The 19,337-nt window shown below is 42.5% G+C and overlaps 1 protein-coding gene across 1 annotated transcript in view; it reads left to right on the top strand.

The window, feature by feature from the left end:
- The window catches only part of LRP1 (LDL receptor related protein 1), a 612,781-nt gene that overhangs the window by 242,851 nt on the left and 350,593 nt on the right, over positions 1-19,337 (top strand). The window contains exons 8-9 of the mRNA XM_030196646.1: positions 1,878-2,100; positions 6,266-6,455. Of these exons, the coding sequence (XP_030052506.1) occupies positions 1,878-2,100; positions 6,266-6,455 (413 nt within the window). The remainder of the gene's footprint in view (positions 1-1,877; positions 2,101-6,265; positions 6,456-19,337) is intronic.

Raw genomic sequence — 19,337 nt, 5'->3', positions numbered from 1 at the left:
GCTGCATGTGTGAATGACTGGGGTGCCCAAAGGAAAAAGGGGTGGGTTGGAGGGGGGGAGGAATGAACAAATTGCACATGTATTCCATTTTACAGTGGGAATATATGTATAACCAAAAAAACATTTTCTTGTCAGCTTTTGCACTTCCTCCGAACTGCGCACAACTTCTGTCAAAGTGCTTGGTTTGTCCAGGCATCAGCATGAGAGGTTAAGGTTGTTTTTAGTTTTGTCTTTTAAAAGACAAAAACTTCAGTGACTTTGTTGCTTAATTGGCTCAAATATGTATAGTTTTTTGAAATGGGACTATTATGTGTATGATTGACAACAGTTAACACTGGGAAGTGCAAAATAGCCATGTCGCATATAGATGTCAGCGCTTATTCATGAAAGCTGCTGAGTGATACCACTCTTTTCATTCACGTGTAGATTTAGGAGATCACACTGTACATGCTGGTAAATATATGTGTATTTGCTGGTGTCCTTGTACCTGTTTTACAAAAGACTTTGTGATAGAGCCCTTCGTAAAATACTGGGGATTGTAAATGTCCTGACCTAGACATTCTAATTCTATCTTTACCCCGGGATTCTATATAGCGCGACTTAAGTTGCGCATGCAAATCCAGTTGTATTCTGTATTTGCATGTGCAACTTAATTAGTTAAGCCAGTAAGTGCCAATAATTGCCACTTAAGCAATTATTGACACTTAATTGGCATTAATTAGAATTTACGCGCAGAACAGTCTAATTGTATTCTATAACATGATGTGCATAAATTCTAAGTCGCATAGTTGAAAAGGGGGTGTTGAATGGGTGGATCATGGACATTTCTAAAATCTATTCACGTGGTTATAAAATATACCCGTGTGTAATTTAGGCGTCTGCATTTACACCAAGTTTTACTTTGCGTAATGACTAAATTTAGACGCGCAGATGTTCGCTTGACATATTCTATAAACTGCGTGGCAATGTAGGCATATTCTATAAAGTACGCCTAAATTTAGGCGTACTTTATAGAATACACCTAGGCGTATTTCGTTTTGGCATTGTTTTTTTTAGGTGCGATATATAGAATCTGGTCCTGAATGTTTTATATCAAATGGGGCTCTGTGGACACTGCTGGCACTGCACATTGTTCTCACCACTGAAATGCCTCTTCGCTGGCTCCTAAATGTACCTCGGTCCTGCTGTGCAGCACCCGGATCTTCCAGTACCAAGATCCCTACACAGTCCCGCTCAGCTACCTCAGTCTTGCCTTGCGATTTTCCCTCTACCGGTGCTGAGAGCCACGTTCAGCTCTGCTAGTGCTTTTCCTTTGGCACTTAGAAGAATTTTTCTATGAAACTTTCAAGCAGCCAGTCCAAGTTAATCCAGTCCTCTTGACATTAATTTCAGTTTATAGTCTGAGATGCAAGAGTGAGTCTCCTCACGGGGACCAGTGAGTTTGCACACATAACTGGGCCTCACTGATTCCTTTGCTTAGCTGACTAACCCCAGTAATAAACGTTTTGGTAATGTGTTGAAAGGGTGTTTGGGGGAGGGTAGATACTCATGATCACGCTCTTTTGGGGAAGACAGTTTGCCTCAAGGAAGATTATTATTCTAGAAAAATTTCTGCTTCACGAGACAGTAAAGTTTAGCCAAAGAAATCATCTGTGGGTATAGGCCAAGGGACCTGTAGATCAGTGAAAATTGGGCTGTGCAGGTGAAATAGGCAAGCGTCTGTCTCTTTATGCTGCAGCGTTTAAGCTTCTGCCCATAGGCTCTTGTGGAAGATTCAGTCATAATGTCATCAATTGTCAGAGCTCTGAAGCTTTCCAACTCTGATTACCATTTTCTTTTCCCAATTAATATCCCTTTTTGTTTGATGTGTTTGACAGGAAAGTTTTTTTCACGGATTATGGGCAGATCCCAAAGGTGGAGCGGTGCGATATGGATGGCCAGAACAGAACCAAGCTGGTGGACAGTAAGATTGTGTTTCCTCATGGGATCTCATTGGACTTGGTGAACCGGCTTGTGTACTGGGCTGATGCTTACCTGGACTACATTGAAGTGGTGGATTATGAGGGAAAGAACAGACACACCATTATTCAGGGGCTCTTGGTATGTTCAGCACTTGATCTTGCTTTCATTGTTGTTGCTCATTGGATGCAGTTCTGAACCCCCCCCCCTCCACCCCCTGCTTGGTGCTTGAGAAAGTTTCCATGATGGCTGAGGGACTATAGTTTGGCCCATTGGACATTAACCTCTGATTGTGTGGAGGAGTAGCAGCCTAGTGGTTAGTGCAGTGGACTTTGATCCTAGGGAACTGGGTTCAATTCCCACTGCAGTTCCTTGTGACTCTGGGCAAGTCACTTAACCCTCCATTGCCCCTGGTACAAAATAAGTACCTGAATATATGTAAACCGCTTTGAATGTTGTTGCAAAAAACCTCAGAAAGTCCCATTTCCCTTTCCCTATTTGAGATTCTACATGGAATATTGCTACTATTGGAGATTCTGTTGCTACTATTGGAGATTCTACATAGAATGTTGCTACTATTGGAGATTTTAGATGGAATGTTGCTACTATTGAGATTCTGTTGCTACTATTTGAGATTCTACATGGAATGTTGCTATTCCACTAGCAACATTCCATGTAGAAGCCTGCACTTGCAGATCAGCAATGCGGCCTTGCAGGCTTCTGTTTCTGTGAGTCTGACGTCCTGCACGTACGTGCAGGACGTCAGACTCACAGAAACAGAAGCCTGCGCGGTATATAATATGTAGACTGCATTGAACATAGTTGAAAAAGCCACAGAAAGGCAATATATCAAGTCCCATTCCCATTCCTCCATTGTTCAGTCTGGCTCAGTTCCTAGGAAGGCTGCAGAACTTTTTCTTTGGATTGAAGCGCTAGAGGTGTTGTATTTGTTTCCCCACTTATGTTTCTGTTAAAAATTTTTATGTACTGCCACTTCTAGTGAAGGTCACAGCGGTTTACAAGAAAAAAACAATTAAAACATAATAAAATAGAAAAGAACTCAATAAACAATAGGACAGAACATTCAGACAAGATCAAACACACAGGGAAGTAAGCAACTCAACAGGCAACCGATAACTCGCAGCCCGCAATCAACTAGAAGGGGGATAAAACAAAATGCGAGAGAGAAAGTGTGTATTAAGCAGGGCTTTGAAACGAGAACAAGACAATTCAGAACAGAGTGCATGAGGGAGATCATTCCAAAGTTTAGGGGCCAGGAAGAAAAACGCAGAGGGAACACTATAGCAGATGCTGCAGGAGCAAAGCTACCAGGGTGTTTTTTTTGTTTGCACTTTTCAGACCCAATGAACCAAAGATAAAAGGTGGGTTTTTATTTTTATTTATGGAGGGGCAATGTAGAGGAAGCCTCTGATGAGAAGTGTCACCATTGCATTCATAAGAGACTGAAACATTTGGTCCTCATGCTTTGTTATGTGAGGAACTACAGCTGTAGATCTTTAGCAGATCCCTAGAAGTAGAAAAACACAGGCTGAGACTAGATTGCAGTGCCTTAGTTTCTTTTGTCATTTTAAAATTAAAAGGATTGGGCTGGAATTGTTGCCTCCATTTTGTGATCTCATGCAGGGATAGGGGTAACACAAAGCAGAAGAGGATCAATTGATCTTATCTGATTTGTTCTTTACTCTCTTGCTCGGATGGAAATTGTATGGGAAGAGACTTGAAGATCTCATTATGTCTACCCTAGAGGAAAGGAGGGATTGGGGGGAGGGGAGATATGATACAGACAATTAAATACTTAACATATTAATATGCAGATTAATCTTTTTCAGGGCTGAGGGAAGTCATAGAACTAGAGGTCATAAGTTGAGGTTTGCAGGGTGGAAGACTTAGGAACAGTGTCAGGAAATACTTTTTCACAGAAACTGGAGAATTCCTGGAATGCCCTCCAGCGGGAGGTTGTGAAGACAAAAATGGTGACAAAATTAAAAAATACATGGGATAAACACAGAGGATCACTATATAGAAAAAGGATGGCTATAGAGGAATTTGAAAAGGTACAGAGAAGGGCGACAAAAATGATAAAGGGGATGGGACGTCTTCCCTATGAGGAAAGGCTGAAGCAGCTAGGGCTCTTCAGTATGGAGAAAAGACGACTGAGGGGAGATATGATAGAGGTCTTTAAAATAATGAGTGGAGTGGAACGAGTAGACCTGAATCGTTTGTTTACTCTTTCCAAAAATACTATGACTAGGGGGCATGCGATGAAGCTACAAAGTAGTAAATTTAATATGAATTGGAGAAAATGTTTCTTCACTCAATGTGTAATTAAACTCTGGAATTTGTTGCCAGAGAATGTGGTAAAGGTGGTTAGCTTAGCGGGGTTTAAAAAAAAAAGGTCTGGATGGCTTCCTAAAGGAAAAGTCCATAGACCATTATTAAATTGACTTAGGGAAAATCCACTGCTTATTTCTGGGATAAGCAGCATAAAATGTATTGAACTTTTTGGGGATCTTGCCAGGTACTTGTGACCTGGATTGGCCATGGAAACAGAATGCTGGGCTTGATGGACCTTTGGTCTGTCCCAGTGTGGCAATACTTATGTACTTATGTAATTAAAGCAAAATTTAAATTTTGATAACTGGAGTGAGCTTTGATGGTCGCTTCAGAGGTTGGGAAATATGACCAATGCCGGGTAGATTTCTACAGTCTGGATCCCGTAAAATGACCAACCAAAGCAGATCAGGATCAAGGCTGGAGTGGGCTTCAATGGCAATTCCAGTAGTTGGGAAGTAGGACTGGTGCCAGGCAGACTTTTACAATCTGTGCCCCAAAATTGGCAGGGAGAGACAGAGATTAAGTATACCAGTGTTTAATCGTAATGATACAGAACCTGCGCAGAATGCCACATTCAACTCCGGCCACCTTGATGGGCAAACTGGATAGACCATGCAGGTCTTTATTGGCTGACATTTACTGTGTTATTATGTTAGATCTATTATATTCTATTTGGGGGTTAATAATCCGCCTTTAAACCAAATGGTGCAAATCGGAGTTCAGAAACAAGAAGGTCCCCAAGTGGAAGGAGATTACATATCACCTTATAATTAGAACAATAGCATTAAAAGTACTGAAAGACTGTATTTTAAATAAGGATACCTTTCTAATAAAGAAATATGCCTTAAACATCTTGCAAAATGGGGTATAAGAAGTCAAAGTATATATTTCAGGTGGGATACTATTCCAGATCCTACTTGCCTGAAAACCAAATGACTGTTCCCAACGTACCCTGGAAAACATTCCCTTTACTGAAGGACAATCCAAAGATAAATTTGTCCTACTCCTAAGATGATTTCTGTTTCTAGTTATCTGAAAGATCTGAAGAATCTTTCCCACCGATTCAGAATTCTGTCCGTGAAGACATTTAAACGCTAAGCATCCAATCTTAAAGTGAATGTTAGAATCAACTTTTGACCAATGTAACTTATTTAAAAGGGGAGATGCCACATTAAATTTTCCCATATGAAATATTAATGTAGCTGATGTATTTAACAGTAATTGAAGCTGCTTCCTTAATTGTAGATTAATAGAGCAATATAAAGAATTACAGTGGTTGAGTTGAGGTAATAATTTTCTTGAGCTACTGTCCTAAAGCTTGAAGGACTAAGAGAAGAGCATATCGCTCTCAATCTTCTCAGGTTGAGAGAGAATTTTTCGCTTTCTCCTGTGTCTGTGCCAGGTGTCCTCCACCTTCTTAGACAAAAGCATTCTGTCATATTCTGTTTGAGCCCCTCCTCCTCCAATTCAGCTTCATATGGATCTGTGGAAAGTGCCACCACCTGGCAATTTATTCAAGCCAGCTGTTTGAACAGTCAGATACAAGTGTGTGTCTGTTGTGAAGAGAGGTGGGAAGTCCAACCGTGTACCATAGTAATCTTGTGTGTGTGTGTATGAAGTTGGAGTCCACTTATTATTGCTTTGAATGTTCGATTTTGTTTATGTGACATTTCAAAAGATAAAATAATTTTTGGCATTTTATGGGTGTGTGGGGTGGTGTGAAACTGCACACTCTACCCCATCCGATAGGATACAATATTACAGAGCAGCTTGCTACTGTGTTTTCAGATTTCATGATGTGGGTGTAGTTGGGCCAGCCATAGATCTTTTTATTATTATTATTATTTTTTTTTGTTTGTTTTTTTAACTTGAGTGTCTAGCCCTGGACTTGTGTTTTGTGCACCCAGATGTGCTGTGTTCTAAGCAGAGCTCTCTTCTGTGTATGATGTAGATCGAGCATCTCTACGGCCTGACCGTCTTCGAGAACTACCTTTATGCTACCAACTCTGACAATGCCAATGCCCAACAGAAGACCAGCGTCATCCGGGTCAATCGCTTCAACAGCACCGAGTACCAGGTGGTGACACGTGTGGACAAGGGTGGGGCACTGCACATATACCATCAGCGGCGTCAGCCCACAGGTAAGGCGATGGAGGAGGAGAGGGAGACGAGACCACTGGTCATAGATTCAATGCAGGAGGTGGAAGGCCAATATCCTGATTTTTCATTTTCTGTTACACCAAGAGACATCCATGGTAGCTTTTGGTTCACTAGCTAGAATATGATGGTGTTTCCACATAAGATCGGGGTGGGGAGGGCAAGGAGAGAGAGGATATAAAAATTAAGAAATTACTTCAAAAAAAAAAAAAAAAGAAATTTAACATTTTCTTTGTTTTATGGATGGGGTGAAGAAGCTTTCAGATTTTGTATTTTTCCTAATTGCTGTTTTCCATCTTCCCAATATTCCAGAAACTGGGGGATAGTTGTGTCCACCAACCAGCAGGTGGAGATATAGAACAGAAAATTGAGCCGAGACATATCTCTTTTGGCATCCAGTCCAGCTCCTCAGTATTTTCTATCTTCAGCAGGTGGTTGGACACACTTTTTGGCCTCTGGTTCTGAGTGTTTTGCTCCTGCTCCAGTTAGTCAACTGTTCCCCAGTTGAGCTTTGTGGGTGGCTTGAATCTGCAGAGTCATATCTGGAGATCTTCAGATCCCTGTCTGTGGTGCCCCATGAATTTACTTCTTCCCTGCCTTCACCATTCCCCTGTTTCCTGTGGAGCTCTCCTTTTCCAGCAAACAACCTTAAACAAAAAACAGAAAGGAGAAGGAAAAAGGTTTACTGGAGAGCATGGGACAAAGTATCAGTCTTGAGCCATTCTCATCTGTGGTAAGACTTGTGGCGACTGTGAGCTTGGGGGGAGCAGCCAGCAGCGGTAAGTCCGACTAAAGGTTGACTCATATGCGCTTGGAGGTCTGCAGTTTTTACTTGGTGCAGGTGAGGGATCCTGACTCACTGCTTGGGACATGTTTATGCTGCGCTTGTGACAGTTGGGGTGAATGGTGATTACCGCGGAGGCAGATAAGCAGTGTTCTTGCTGTGGGACCTGCCAGCCAGCTTCGGGGCACTGCAGTGCGTGCAAGACAGGAATCCCGTGGAATGCAGAACCTGTGCATAGTTTGATGCAGGAAAGTACAGGAATGGGTGCCATTTTGTTGGGGGCCAACTTGCATTGAGGAGCAGTTTGATCATGTGTGGATCACGTTTGGAGCACGGCTTCTATTTACAGCCTTAGGGTCTGACAGATCATTCAACTGCATCAGGATCTTTGTTTTGTCTGGAGTTTATATTGCTTTTACACCAGGCCTATTTACTGAAGCAGGGACAGTCAGAGTTGCTGGAAGGTGCTTCAATTTCTCACCCCACTGCCCCTCTGGCTCCTAAGAGATCTCGTTTAGATCTCCAGGAATGGGCAGATGAGGCTCTCTGCTTTTCCTTCCTTATCTGATGTGGCCTTGATCTATTCAGAGAAGCCATGAGAGGAGGGAGATGATCCAAACATACCGAGCTTGTTTCATAAAGAGGAGCTCAGCACTCTTATTTCTGAGGCACTGGCAGTGCTTTCTCTTGAGGAGCCTTCTGCTTCAGTGTCAGGAGTTCCATCTTTGTCAATCATGAGGGGGTTTAGAGGTTCTTCTAAGGCCTTCCTGATACATTCAGATATTCAGGTCCTGATTACAGCAGAATGGGTCTCGTCGGATGCAGGTATGAGAATAGGAAGAGCCATGACTTGCCTCTACCCAATCTTGAAGGAAAAAATTGTAGCTTCCCAGGGTGGACTTCTGGTTATGGCGGTGATGAAAAAGACCACCTTGCCGGTGGAAGGGGGCATTGTCCTAAAAGACTTACGGGATGGGAAGTTAGAAGTCTTGCTGAAACAAGCCTTTGAAGTGGTCATTTAGGGCATTCAGGCGACAGTGTGCAGCTTGTTTGTGACAAGAGCATGCCTGATGTGGCATCATCAACACAAAACGAGTGCCATAATTTCTAGCTTGAAGCAGATTTGACCTACTTGGCGGCTACTATTTATGATACGTTGTGGGTTATGGCCCGCAATATGTCTTTGGCTGTCACGCCATGTCGGTAACTCTGGTTGCGGCATTTGGCAACAGATGCAGTATCAGTCACCTCTAGTTAAACTGTCCTTTTAGGGCAAGTGGCATTTGGAGAAGATCTCAGTAACTTGGTGAAACAACTGGGGGAAACTAAGCCACAGCGATTGCTGGAGGATAAACTGAAAGCCTCTTGTCAGGGGGCTCTCAATTTTGAGACAGCAGACGGTACTGGCCCAATCAGCAATATGGTCAGAAGTCCCACTTTCAGGCATGCCAATCTTCCTTTTGTGCGGACAGGATGTCTTCCTCTGTCAACTAGAGCACCCAATGCCTGCAAAGCTTAGCAATGATGCGAGGCTGGTCCTCTTCTTCCGGTGTGAGGACGTCTTCAGGAGTTTTGGGAGGTGTGCGTCAAAATCTCATCAGACCAGTGGGTTCTGGATATTCTTACAGAAGGTTACAAGTTGGAGTGGTCGCTCCTTTTCTTGCAATTTCTTTTTCGAAAGGGAACCAAGGTGGTTGAGGTTCAGACCACCATAGATTTCTTGCTAGTGCTCCGGGTCATTGTTCCAGTTCCACAGGCTGAACAGGGACAAGGCAGATACTTATCTACTTCATTGCCCCATAGAAGGAAGGCACCTTTTGTACGATCTTAAATCTCAAAGCTCTAACCTGCTGCCTATGGGTTTTCTGCTTTTGCATGGAGACACCAAGAGCAGTCATAGCCTCAGTTCAAGTGAGAGATTTTCTTACTGCTCTCGATCTCAAGGAGGCATACCTGCATATACCCATATGGCCTCCACATCGGAGGTTTCTATGTTTTGCGATTCTGGGCCTTCGCTTCCAGTTCAGTGCTTTGCCCTTCAGTCATGCCACAGCTCCAAGAATATTAACCAAGGTTGATGGTGTTGTTGGCGGCAGCATAATTTCTTCAGTGCCAGGGAATCAGAGTTTACCCATATCTCAATGACTGGTTCATTTATGTGTCCTGTTTGGGTAGTGTGGCAGCGATGGACAAATTTCTCTGTCTTCTGTAGTGGTTGGGTTGGGTGGTCAGTTTTGAGAAGAGCAGACTAACTTCATTGCAGATGCTGCAGTATGTGGGTGTTCAATTTGACACAGCATGGGAGAGGTTCTTTCTCACAGAGTGCAGGAGGTTGACATTGGTTCAACAGATTCATCTTCTCAGGTCAAGGCAGTCCCTGGGTCAGGGACTACATCAAGGTTCTGGGGTCAATGACAGCAGCAATGGAAGTGGTGCCATGGGCAAAGGCTCATATGTGGCCATTATAGGCATCTCTTCTCAGCCGCTGGTTTCCAGTGTCACAGAAATACGACTTTCATCTTCTTTGGTCCCTGGTTGCCAGTTGAAATATGCCGTGGTGGTTGTCGGCCAGGAATTTGACATCAGAGCTCCCTTTCTGATAACACAATGGAAGATGGTGATAACGGCTGCCAGCAAGTCGGGTTGGGGAGCTCATACAAGTTCCATCTGGCGCATGTGGACAGAACAGGAGTCTTGGTGATAAATCACTTGGAGCTCAGGGCAGTGTGGAATACCTTATGTGACTTCACTCCTTTTCTGGTGGAGGTCACAGTCTGAGTTTTTTCTAATAATGTGATGGCGGTTGCTTATATCAACAAGCAAGGTGGAACCCACAATTGTCTAGTGGCGGTGGAGGCAGCCTCCCTCATGAGTTGGGTGGAGAAAAATCTTCTCTGCTTGTCAGCAGCTCACATCGTGGGGTCCTTGAATGTGGAGGCAGACTTTCTCAGCAGGTACTCCTTGGACCCGGGAGAATGTGAACTATGTAGCCAGGATTTTCTGTTGATAGTGGACTGATGGGGTTCTCTGCTTCTGGACTTGATGGCAATGAAAAGGAATGCCAAAATGCCCAAGTTCTTCAGCTGTTGGAAAGAACTGTGCTCGGTAGGGTCAATGACCTACTGTAGCCCTGGCCAGCACCACATCTACTGCATGTCTTTCCTCCTTGGTCTCCATGATAGGCCGCATGTTGATAAGGATCACATTGCACCAGGGTCGAATAAGACTCTTAGCCCAGGATTGGCCAAGGAGGCAGTGGTATGCAGACCTGATTTGACTGTTGGATGGGGATACACAAACTAGTGAAGGAAGTTCCAAAGCTGATAGAGGATCCATGCCCCTTTGGTCTTACAGCTTGGCAATTGAAAGGGCTCAGTTGAGATGAAAAGGTTATTCTGATTTGTTCATTGCTAACTTGCTTCAGGCTCAGTATGCTTAAGGGCTGTTGTTTTGAGCATGGACTTTTTTCCCTTCTTAGATCACGCACATCCTAGTGTTTCTCAAAGCAGGTCTTCAGAAAGGGTTGGTGTTGGGTTCTCTAAAAGTTCAGGTTGCAGTTTTGGCCTGTTTGAGGGTCTGATTACAGATGTCCCTTGTGGCTTACCTGGATATCATTTGATTTTTTGCGGGGAGTGGGCTGCTTGCGGCTTCCCTTTCGTATGCCATGTCCAGAGTGGAACCTTAAAATAGACCTTCAGGCTCTTCAGAAGCCTCCTTTTGAGGCACTCCGGAAGGCTTCCTTGAAAGACCTTATGCTAAAGACAGAATTCTTGGTGGCTGTTGCGTCGGCACATAGGATTTTGGAGTTTCAAGCTCCCTTGTCAGGTTCTCTTTCTTCACTTTTCAGTGGCAGGGGTCTCCCTGAGCATGGTTCCTTCCCTTCTACCGAAAGTGCTATCAACATTTCATCTCATCTAATCTATGGCACTTCTGTCCTTTCACAGAGAGGATGAAGAGGCTCAGTATTCTTCCTTGAAGCTTCTCAATATGTGTAGAGTCCTCATTAGATACTGGAAGTCATGGATGATATTCGGGAATTGGACAGACTGTTTGTGCTCTTTGGTAAGCAGAGGCTTGGCCTTATGGCCTCTAAGCCCACAATTGCTAGATGGCTGAAGGAGACACGCATCAGCTTGTTTGTTTGCGGGGATGCAGACTCCTAAGGTGGACCTCTAGAATAGTGGGAGGGACTAATGCAGGTAAAACCTAATGTCTCCTTTCATGTTGAATTATATTTTTATTTTTTTAAGGATAAAAAGGTGTTAGTGTGCACTATATATTGCTACAGTGCTCTCCATACAATACGGATATGAGCTGGTGACTTGAAATTTAGCTGTTAACATGGAGTTACTGGATATATCTTTCTCTCTTTATGCAGTGAACCTGACAGTTTTCTCTTTGGGTTTATAACTCAGTTGGAACTAGTTTTCATTGGGCTACCGAGTACTGTACAAATCCATCCAATTTCCCAAGGATTGTTTATCCAAGGGTTGATATTCAAAAGATTTGTCCAGTTGAGTACAGGAGTTAAATGAATTTATCTTAGTTTTTGGAATTTTTCTATCCACCACTGAATAGCTTTTGTCCATTTAAGCCTTATTAGATACTGGTCCCCCTATTTTTTAATCCTTGTTTTTATTGTAAATGCTTCTGTGTACACTGAGTAAAATTATACATCCTGGTACAACATCATCAATCCTAACCCAGGTTAACATTGATTCACTTTTTCACCCAAAGTACAGTACAAATGCAACACCACACCACTTCTTATCTCTGTCCCCAGCTTATACCCTTATCCAAGTGTGCTACTCTTGGGTGAATTTATGAAAAAATGAGTACTGAAGGGTATTGTATAATGGGTGTTCTGCGATCAGTACCCTTTATAGAATAGCATTTAGAGCTTGGATTTAGGCTTAGCTTTGGGCACGAAGAGTTACACCAACGGAAATCAGGTATAAACCTTGGAGCGCAAGTTGGGCGCAGATCCGCACTATTCTATAACTCTGTGCGCATTGTAAGGGAACACCCCTGCCCCACCCATGGCCACGCCCCTTTGCAGATCCATGCAGAAACACTTAGGTGCTATTCTATGTGCTTTTGGGCGGATCTGCCGTTTTTGTTCCATTTCAGCACCTTGCATTTGTTAGAACAGTTTTCTGCTCCTAACATTTGGCGCCATTTATAGAATTCTCCTGTTAATGTTCTTTCTGTTCTTCACCCTTCCTTTGAACTGTAACAACTTAAAAACAAAAATAAAATAGTGTTTGGTTTTGGGTTAAGTTGGATTTTACCTAGTGTGTTCCCAAGTATAACGTGTCTTTTAAACTCCATCTATCTATACATCCATACATCCATTTTTTAATTTTTGGATCATCAGTCTTGCAGCCTTTCAAAACCTTCTGTCAGAACATTGGGCTATATCAGTGGTTCCCAAACCTGGTTCTGGCGGCACCCCAGCCAGTCAGGTTTTTAGGATATTCACAATGAATATTCATGAGACATTTGCGTGCACTGCATTCACTGCGTACAAATCTCTGATTAATATTCATTGTGGATATCCTGAAAACCTGATTGGCTGGGGTGCCTGCAGGATCAGGTTTGGGAACCACTGGGCTACAAAATTCTTCATTGATCCTTTTTCCTTTTAAATATCAAATCATTCGTTATTCAAAAATAATTCAGCTTATCCTGTGCAGAAATTCATAGAAACACAGAAACAGGAAAGCTTGGGCGCCCCGTTCGATTATGCCTCTCCACGTTAGCTGGTATTCTCACCCTGAAATACCTGAAACTGTCTCTTCTGCACTCAAATGGGTGACGTGGCCTACAGCTCTCCTCCATTGCTGTTGTGACATTCAGTGGAAAACTATCAATTTTGATTTACCTATTTTCAGATCTCATTGGCACATAGCTTCAAAAAATGTGCCAGTGAGATATGGGAACTCTTAACAGATAATAAAACATTGTTCCCATATTTTTATTGTATTTGTTTTAAAAATGTGTAGCCTGTTCTATCTCAAAAATTCTAGGCATGGTACAATAGCACCAATTTATGCTGGTGCTCCCCTATTTGTGTTCCTTTTATATCTTATTCTAATAGGTTGTGCAAAGGGTTCCTGAGCTAATGCACATAACAGGGGTGACAGTGAGCACCCTTGTTTAGCGCAAAATCTTTTGCCATTTATTTTTTAAGTAGTTCACTTATTATCAATAGCAGAACGCTTGGACCCACTAATATTTTAAAAGACCTCTGTAGCGACACATTTCACATGAGATCACCTCTCGTGACTTGTCCAGTTCGTCTATTTTCATTTCATTTATTCATGCTCGTATATCCCACAGTTATCCAAAAACGAGTTTCAGTTCAATGTGGCTTACATTTAACAGTCGTCAGAGATTACCTTGACTCAGTTGCATTTACAAGGGTGTACGATGCTGTGTTTTACAGTGGTTGGCAAGATAACTACTCCATTTTTAGCATTCTTAATTATTTAGCAATTAAAGCTTAATACTTAGCTTTCACAAAAGCAGGACCAAAGAGCCAACATGGGCCATGTTTCCCATCAAGCCACGCTGCTTCAGGGCAGGGTCCTAAAACCAAAAATTATATGCATTAAAAAAAAAAAAAAACCCAAATTTATTTAGGGCCCTGTTTACTAAGGTGCACGCTTGCTAACTGTGTAGATGCCCATAGGAATATTATGGGCATCTACATGGTTAGCATGCGCTAAAAAAGCTAACGTGCCTCTAGCACGGCTTAGTAAACAGGGTCCTTAGTGTGACGACAAAATAATACTTAAAAAAAAAACCCGCTCAAAAAGGCATTAAGGGGCTTATTTATTTGTCGCATTTGTATCCCACATTTTCCCACCTATTCGCAGGCTCAATGTGGCTTACTTAGTACCGTAAAGGCTTTCGCCTAGTCCGGTAGAGAAACAAATACAAGGTGATATTGTGGTCGAATAAAGGTACTTGTGTATCAGGTACAATGGGGGTTGAGGAGAGGAAAGGTTATATGGTGTCCATTACGAGCTTTGGTTTTGCTGTGTTGCCGAGTGTAGGTATCTATGTTGGGTCGGTGGGGTATGCCTTTTTGAATAGGTAGGTTTTCAGTGATTTCCTGAAGTTTAGGTGGTCATAGGTTGTTTTCACAGCTTTTGGCAGTGCGTTCCATAATTGTGTGCTTATATAGGAGAAGCTGGGTGCGTAGGTTGCTTTGTATTTGAGTCCTTTGCAGTTTTGGTAGTGGAGGTTTAGGTATGTTCGAGATGAACTAGATATGTTTCTGATTGGTAGGTCAATGAGGTTTGTCATATATCCTGGGACTTGGCCGTAGATAATTTTGTGGACTAAGGTGCAGATTTTGAAGGTGATACAGTAAACAGGGCCCTAAATCTTACATGCTAATGCAGAGCTACCGTTTTCAACATGATCATTCTTTCAAAGATGGCGCTTGCAAAGTCTCAAGCCCCAGTTTATAATCACATGGCTCAATCCACCAATGGAATTTATGCTGTTTACCACCCCCCCCCCCCCCATCATGAAATTGTGACCTTTAAACTGGAATTTATTTTTAAGCAGGCCATTACTCCAAAGAAACTGGGCTAAATTTTTTCCAGCAGTGAAAATGAAAACCTCCACTACATTTGGTTAAATGCTTTTTTTTTTCCTGCTTCTACGACCAGCTGTAACACTGCATCTTCTCTATGATCTGGATTGGGTACTTGTGACCTGGATTGGCCACTGTTGGAAACAGGATATTGGGCTTGAAGGACCTTTGGTCTGTCCCAGTACGGCAATGCTTATGTTCCTATGTTCTTAACAAGATCTATTATATTCAGCATCCTAAGAACATTGTATTTCTTCCCCTTGTAAACTCTGATCTTTATGTATCAAATCAGAAGTAATCCCAATAAGTCTTGTGCCTAAAAGATTTGTCAGAATTTTTGTATCCTTATTCAATTTAGTCCTTCCACTTTTATGCAGAAAAGTGATTTTGCCTGAGAGAGACAGACAGACACACCAGGACTCTTCCTCCTGGAGATCTGGCAACAAAATGTGCCAAAAGTGTTTTTTGTTTTTTTTTTTTAAATAGAATTCTATTGGGAATACATCTGGGCCCACAGCTTTTCCAGTTGGCATAGTTTTTATCGCTTTCCACATCTCAATGTAACCATTATCTTTTGTCCTCTCTCAACCTGCTGAACTCTGTGCCCTCTAAAAATGAATCTTTAATCTGTTGCTTGAAAGAAGTGAACTCAGCTTGTATATTATTTCTACTAGAAATGCACAAATCATTTGTCTTTTGTCTCCTCCTCCTCCTCCCTCCTATATTACCTGTATCCCCAAAATCATATTTTGGGCTCCTCTCTGTTGCAATTGTGCAGCAAATAGTTTATATATCTTATCCCCAAAGGAATAATAATTTTGTCCCAGTTTCCTATATATAAACTCAACCTCTTGCTCTACTAGTATACTATTCATTCTCCGAGGACAAGCAAGACGACGTTTCTCACATTTGGGGTGATGTTATCCGACAGAGCCCAGTGTGGATGCTACCCAGCATTCCATAGCTTCAAGAAGTCTTTGGCAGCATGCCACTGCGCATGCGTGAGTGCCTTCCTGCCTGACATGAGCGAGCGGAACCAGCACTCAAGTCTTTCCGTGGAGCAGAGAGGTTGTTTCTAGTGAGCTCTTCTCAGTGTGTCTATTTTTGTTTTATTTCTTAAAGTGTCTTCCCTTGTGGTATATAGTTTTCATTTTCTTTCTATTTATTTTTCTCCCTTGCCACTTCATTACTTTTAGGGGGTTTTTTGTTGTTTTTTTTTTACAAGTTTCTCTCACCTGCTGCCCCTGTCCCTCCCCCTGCCCCCCCCCCCAACAGAACAACACCTCTCTCTTCCACTACCCATTGATCCAATTTCTCTCTCTAACCTCCAAACCCCCCCCCCCCAATCTCTCCCTCCATTTCTTTCTTGCTTTGTCCCCTCTCCTGCCTTTTTCCCATCTCTACAGGTCTGACATTTCTCCCCTCCCCCCTCCATGAACTGACATTTCCTGTTCTTCCTTCTCCCTCCTCTGGGTCTGGCATATCACCTTGCATCTTCACATAGCTCCAAACTTAAGGTAGGTCACTGGCAGCATAAAGACAGGCTGCCTCAAGCCAGTCCCAGGGAATTTCTCTACTGCATCCCACACACAGGAAGTTGCATCATTGGAGACAGGATACAGGAGAGGGAAGGTCTCTGGTTCTAGCCAGAGGCTGCCTGTGACCCACCTTAGGTTTGGAAGACTGGACGGGGAGGGGATGCAGGGAGAGATGCCAGCCTTGAGGGGAGAGAGGGAAGGGAAAGGAGAGAGAGAGAGGAAGAAATGCTGGACTGTGGGGGCAGAGAGCCAGGAGCCAATGTCTGGGACGAGGGCATTTCAGTTCAGCAGCAGGTGACCCCAACTAGTGGACTGCTGTGAGCTTTGAGTTGAGCTTGCTCAGTGGTAGTTACACTCCTGAACTTTATTAAAGCTTGGAGATGATTGGACTTTATTTCAAAAATGTTAGACATGAAATACAGGCTAAATGGATCATAGATTACACCACATATGGAGTGGTTAGTCTTTGAGCATTCCATGCACAGGTACAGCCACCATTGTCTTAGGGGTCTTTATGTATTTGAGAAGATCAAATTCATCTGATCTGGGTTCCATTTCCTGCTAAAGGAACCCCCCCTTCTTTTTAGCTGTTTTATTGACAAACTTTAGATAAGAAATGCCCTCATATGTGCTAAGACCCTAGGGTAGAGAGGTAATGGGGGGCTGCAGATTGAGTGCACTTGAAGGTCAATAGGAGAAGCTTGAACTGTATACGGTAGCGGATCGGGAGCCAGTGAAGCGACTTGAGGAGAGGGGTGATATGAGAGTAGATAAGACGTGCGGCGGAATTTTGGACAGATTGAAAGGGGGGATAGGTGGCTAAGCGGGAGGCCAGCGAGGAGAAGGTTGCAATAGTCTTTTGCCATATTGGGTGGTTTTATGGAAGGAGCTACTGGTACTGTGCTAATGTTTCTGTGCATGGAGTTATATCCTCCTTTTACTAGTAGGAGAACCTGTGCTGACTTGCTTGTGCATCATCAGCTCTTTAACTGGAATTGATGCAAGCAGTCTGTGCTTAAGCATCTGCAGGCACTTCACATTTCAACTTTATTTGATATACTGCTAAGCCAATAATAGATCTAAGTGGTTTACAATAATATATTTAAGAGGGGATAGAGAGTGGAAAACATAAAGGTTCAAACAGTGTAATGACAATAATATTCCAAGTAATCAATAATAAAAAAGAAAAAGCAGCAGGAAAGGCAGAGCATAGTGACACTAAATAAAATACATCACTAGGGCAAGACATATCACTGGAAGCAGTGAAATTAGTCAGGAAATACCTGACCACAGTAGATTTTCAGAGCCGACCTGAATTTCTTATGAGAGATTTCTAAACAGATATCTGGGGCAGATTATTCTGACGCAGGGGTTCTCAACCCAGTCCTCGGAACACACCTAGCCAGTCAGGTTTTCAGGATACCTACAATGAATTTGCACGAGATAATTTGCATTCCCTACCTCCATTGTATGCAAACTTATCTCATCCATATTCATTGTGGGTATCCTGAAAATCTGACTCGAGGACTGGGTTGAGAACCCCTTTTCTAAAGGGTAGGGGCTAGTAGGAACTTGTTCAATCTAAATGTACCTGGGAGTGAGATGGAATGACCGGGAGACTTTGGGGTGAGGAGAGATTGGGAGAGAATGGTATAAGCGGATTGAACAAGAAGGAAGACAACCCGGGATAAAAGACCCAATTATAAATGACAAGAATTTTGAACAGAATGCAGAAAGAAATCAGTATCCAATACCCTTTGATTTAAAGGGGCATAACATGATCAAATTTCTTAGCTCCAAAAAGCAGTTTGAAGTGGTTTAGATTAACTTGGAGTTTTCTGATTTAGAGAGCTTTAAATTCTGAAGTAGTGAATTACAGTAATCTAAGGGCCCTGTTTACTAAGTTGTGCTAAGGGTGCACTAGCCTTTTTAACTCGCGCTAGATGCTAGAGACACCCATAGGAATATATGGGTGTCTCTAGCATTTAGCGTGCTAGCGTGCCTTAGTAAACAGGGCCTTCAATGTGATAATACCAAAGAATGGAGGAGACGCAAGGTTCCATGGTCTAGGTTTGGACAAGTTGCTAAAAGAAAAATCTATAAGCCATTATTAAGATGGACTTGGGAAAATCCGCTGCTTATACCTGGGATAAGCAGCATGTAATCTGTTTTACTCTTCTGGGATCTTACCAGATACTTGTGATCTTGGATTGGCCACCATTGAAAATGGCTTGACGGGTCTTCGGTCTGTCCCATTATGGCAATTCTTATGTACTTAGAATAAAGAAGGTTTTTTTTCCCACAAGGTTAGGAATGTGGGAATCAAAAGTCCGACACTTATCTAGAGTGGCACCTCTAACTTTAACATAGTTTTGGTAAGGAATATGAGTACCATTAACTAATAATGGTTGATGATTGGGAAATGTTTTCATTATGGAATGAAAAGTTAAATGAATATATCACATATATACAAATATGTGATACCCGTAAGTGAGCCTTCTTTGGAGTATCCCCCATACTCTGGAATGCACTCCCTGAAAGGCTTTGCTTAACACAAGACTTTCTCTACTTCAGGAAACAGTTGAAAGCTTGGCTTTTCAAACCAGGCCTTTAACGGAAGAAGTAAATGACACCGGCTGCACATACTATAGCGGGACATATTTATCCACTCCTACCCTAGCCAAGATCATGTTCAAGCACCTTTCTGACCTCATTTGCAACCTTCTTTAACTAGTCACTTATTTTCGTACTCCTGCTAATCTATTTTATCTATCTATGTGTTCCATCTTTGTTTACACCCTATGCTGTCTATTAAAATGTTTTATTTTGTATTGTGTTGACATTATAATATAGTATACTATTGTTTGAATATTTTTTACTACTGTAATTGTTTATTGCTTATGTTTGACTTTTTCTTGCTGTACACTGCTGTCAC

This window comes from Microcaecilia unicolor, chromosome 3, assembly GCF_901765095.1.
Source record: "Microcaecilia unicolor chromosome 3, aMicUni1.1, whole genome shotgun sequence".
Lineage (NCBI taxonomy): Eukaryota > Metazoa > Chordata > Amphibia > Gymnophiona > Siphonopidae > Microcaecilia > Microcaecilia unicolor.
This window is presented reverse-complemented; position numbering and strand designations above follow the sequence as displayed.